The 4,199-nt window shown below is 37.6% G+C and overlaps 1 protein-coding gene across 1 annotated transcript in view; it reads left to right on the top strand.

Moving 5' to 3' along the window:
* The first annotated feature begins 405 nt into the window (after positions 1-405).
* LOC104489866 (adenylosuccinate synthetase isozyme 2) overlaps positions 406-4,199 on the top strand; it is an 8,004-nt gene continuing 4,210 nt past the window's right edge. The window contains exons 1-3 of the mRNA XM_010132073.1: positions 406-557; positions 973-1,097; positions 2,136-2,233. Coding sequence (XP_010130375.1) covers positions 465-557; positions 973-1,097; positions 2,136-2,233 — 316 coding nt within the window. The 5' untranslated portion in view covers positions 406-464. The remainder of the gene's footprint in view (positions 558-972; positions 1,098-2,135; positions 2,234-4,199) is intronic.

Raw genomic sequence — 4,199 nt, 5'->3', positions numbered from 1 at the left:
TATCATTTTCTTAAGTATCCCTTCATTTTCACATTGTTTTATTAGTGTGTATATTTTATATAAAATAGCAAGGCATGGTTTCCTGGTGTCTTACTCCAATTTTTTCCTTATACAGTCATTCATAATTGTTATGTAGTCAACTTCTGCCTCTGTGGCAGTTGCAGTGGGTAAGATTTGTACCTTTTTCAATAAAGAAGGATCGACAATGCATACAAAGCTAAGAGCTCATTAAATACTTCTTGATGGCAAAATACATTTATTGTGTGGATTTTTTTTGTTTTTAGTGTTGTAAAACATAGGTAAGAGCAATGCAAGTACTATTGCTCACTGGGTTAGATTGATTTATTTTTAAATAGTTTTAAACCAGTATGTTAAGTTTTTAAAATGCATTTTATTTAATAGGCACATATCCTTTTGTGACTTCATCAAACTGCACGGTTGGAGGTGTGTGTACAGGTCTGGGCATGCCACCGCAGAATGTTGGAGAAGTGTACGGAGTTGTGAAAGCATATACAACAAGAGTTGGAATTGGTGCCTTTCCTACAGAGCAGAATAATGTGAGTGTTATCAGCCCTAGACGTGACCTGTAACTGGGTGAAGTAACTTGGCGTGTCTGTCTTATGTTACATCGGTGTTACTGGTTAAATGCAAGTAGTTGACAGTGTTTGGATGTTTCATTGTTCTGATTCTAGACTGTGCTTGCAGGACTGCAAAGTCTGATTGTCGGTTTCTCAGACCTTCCTGTGGAACAGAGAGCTAGAGCAGGAACGCATTTTGAGAGATGTGCCCAAATAGTGTTCTCTTCAATTAGAAATAGTATTTTGTATTTCTATTTTCATTGCAATGGGCAACTTTGAAAAATTGGGGGAAGAACTTTTATGATAATTTACAATATTGTAAAATGTTATAGTATACGCCTGTGTCACGTATTGCAAATAAAAAGGCTCATGTAATGGTGTCACTCTTTGTTAGGAAATTGGAGAGCTGCTGCAAATGAGAGGTAAAGAGTTTGGTGTTACCACTGGCAGAAAGAGAAGATGTGGCTGGCTGGACCTTGTGTTACTCCGATATGCCTACATGATTAATGGATTTACTGCGTGAGTTATTTTGACAGCTTTGCTGGCAACTCGACATAAAATCATGAAATGCTACAAATTACTGTAAATTGTACATGTAGTAGTTAGTGAAGTTCAGGCTGTTAGTATTGATTTGTTGATTGTTTTGATATTTTGATAAATTAACTGTCCCTCATTTTTCCTGGCATCAAATGTTTTTACACTTGACATTTTCATACTTGTAAATTTTTCTTTCCTTTACTTGTTGTACATTGTTAGATCTCATTTAAAATGATCCAAGAAACACATATCTTAGTATTTGATGCTTCAAGTTACCTTGACCCCACCAAACCAAATCAAATGCATTATGAGGGCATTAAAACCCAGTGCAGTTTGTTTTGACCGATGGGAACCCATCAGCATATTCTGCAGTATGTGTAAATGTGGAAAATTTGGATATGACTTCAGGATTTTAATTAAAAGGAAAAATAGGTGTCTGAAACAAAACTGGTATAAAATTTCTAGTAGATCAAGAGGTCAAGCAGATCAAGTAGGTATATGCTTTACTTGATTTTTTTTTTTCCTGTTTTTCTTGTCCTTTGTATTTTTTGTTTAAAATAGGATGCAGCCAGATATTTACAGAATCAGTGTGTGATTATTTTGCTGCCTTTGCTATAGGACAGGAACAGAGGACAAGAACAGACAGGAAGAGGCGTAATGCTATGAAACTATCTCAGATGAATGATCATAAAGTATCTTGGCAGCACCCTGACCAATTAAAATTCTAACACTTAAAGCTGTAGACAAGTCACTTTAATTGGAGAATACCCATTCTTTGAATTTTGCCATTTTCTAACAGTACTAGATAGAAGGATGCAACAAAAAGGCTGTTCAAGTTGTTTTGCCTTCTTTTTTCCTTAAAGTTATGCCAGATAAATAGATTAGTGCCATACACCCTGTTTTTCTAAGGAAAGACAATTAATTGCAATGTGCAGGAATCAGTTTTTCTTTTGGTATTGTTACAATGTTATGAGAGTTGAGAGTTGTTGAACTTGTTTAACCAGAGTAATGTTTCTATAGATTGGCACTTACCAAATTGGATATCTTGGATGTATTTCCAGAAATTAAAGTTGGTGTTGCATACAAACTAGATGGTGAAATCATACCTCATTTTCCTGGTAAGTCTGCTTGTTTAACAACTGAAGACTTTGGTGAGATGTAATCTAATAATTAAATGCATTTGACTTCTTGTAAAATTTATGATAGGAGTGTCTTATTTCAGCATCAAGCCATTAATGTCTTCCCAGACGTACCAGAGACATGCTGTACCATACCTGTACCCACACCCTAAAGACACCTGTACTAGAAAGGTGCAAAGTGCTATATAAGTCATCTTAAATAAAAATGTTGTTACTGCTTTATCACTTTAATGCATAAACTTCAAGGTAAATTGGAAGCTTGTTTCACACTCTAAACACAGTGTTTTATTCCCACTACTGTATTCATCCCCTCTTCTAGCAGGACAGGTCTTCATTTAAGTAGGTGGTGAACCACATGAGATAACTGATCCTGTTGAAAAGCCGGGTTTTTTTTCCTCCCTGTCTTATTTTTTTATCAGTTCAGTTCTCTTTAATAGTTCGTAGGGCAGCCAAAAACCTGTCACACCTATGCAATAGAAAAGGGGTGGGGGCAGGAAATGAAAAATCAGCCTAGGTGAAGGCAAGACTGTTTTCCTATGCAGAGCCAACATACATCAGCTTAGCATGGTAGAAACTGTAGCTCCTGAGGAGGACAGTGAGTTTTTAGGGATGATTTTTACCTGAAAAACGTATCTCAAACATCACAAAATGTTTGTTTTCATGGATAATGCATCTTTTCCACTTTACTATAGTGGAGATACTCCAGAAAAAAGGAAGGACATTGATGAGTACTGACAACTGGGCTTTCTGATTTTCTAATGTGCACCTAGATGCCCTTTTCCATTCTAATTGCTACCTCAGAGTTTGTGGCTGGTCACAGGTTACAATTTTTCATACGATACCATCAGTCGGAGGGACCCTTTGTGGATAAGGAGTTGAACTGTAGTAATCAGATACAACTCAGAGCAGCATTTACATAGTATAAAGGAATAAGTGATGATCTGCCAACAGTCCTTCAACATAGCACGTATCTGGTAAGGAAATTCTTAAGGAATTAACAAAAAAATATCTCTTGTTCCACGTGTAGGGGGAGTTCTCAAATCGATTTGTCCTCCGGTGTCTTCAAACAAAAGTGCCACTGACAGTCTGAACGTACATAGAATGATGTGGCATGCACTTTTTTTCGGAACATTTAGTACTCGTCTTCCACTAAACCAGGGAATGCTTTTCCCTTTTTAAGACTCAAATATTCCCGGTTCTGATACCCTTATCAAAACATTAAGGAAATTGATGTGTACTGTAGATGGCCTTTAAACATAATGGCGATTACACATTTGAATTGAGAACAACTCAGTAAATGCATCATCTGTAGTCCTGTCATCTAACCTGAGGGCTATTTGGACTGTCTTGTGCTCATGCGAGGAGGACCTTCTCTGGGAGTCCATTATCAAAGATGGTGCAAACAGGTGGACATGTTTTCCAGTACTAAGACTTCGGCAGTTACATTTTTTTTTTTTCCATTCATTGTGTGTCTCAGATGGGACCAGAATCTTGTTGCAGCTGTTGAGGGCAGACTTTGTGCTGTGTGCATGCCAAGGTGACAGGTGGCTGACCTTTGGTCATAGCAGCAACAGTGTGGCTCATCGGCCTAACTGTATTTTTCTTTACGGTGTGAACAATTAAGGATTCTGGTAGAAATTTAGTAGAAACTATTGTCTTTGCTGTTGACATGCTGTCCTCCTTAAGTGTCAGGAAAGAATTTGAGCTGAACTTCTGGTAAGCTGGAAGATGCTGTCTCTCACAGCCTCTGTGTTCCACACCTCTCTCTTTGCTATACTCCTCAACGTTTGGCAGCATTTTCAGCACATATGCTGCAGGTTACTTACTACCCCTGCCCCTGGCATAAAACCCAAAAGGTAACTTTCTTCCCACTTTGCATTTTGCAGACCATTAGATTATTTCTGATGTCTACATCTTTGCATGCAGTGCTCTCGTATAATTTTTT

Source organism: Buceros rhinoceros, unplaced genomic scaffold (assembly GCF_000710305.1).
Source record: "Buceros rhinoceros silvestris isolate BGI_N320 unplaced genomic scaffold, ASM71030v1 scaffold18132, whole genome shotgun sequence".
Taxonomy (NCBI): domain Eukaryota; kingdom Metazoa; phylum Chordata; class Aves; order Bucerotiformes; family Bucerotidae; genus Buceros; species Buceros rhinoceros.
Note: the sequence above shows the minus strand (reverse complement) of the source record. Positions and strands in the feature narration are given on the sequence as shown.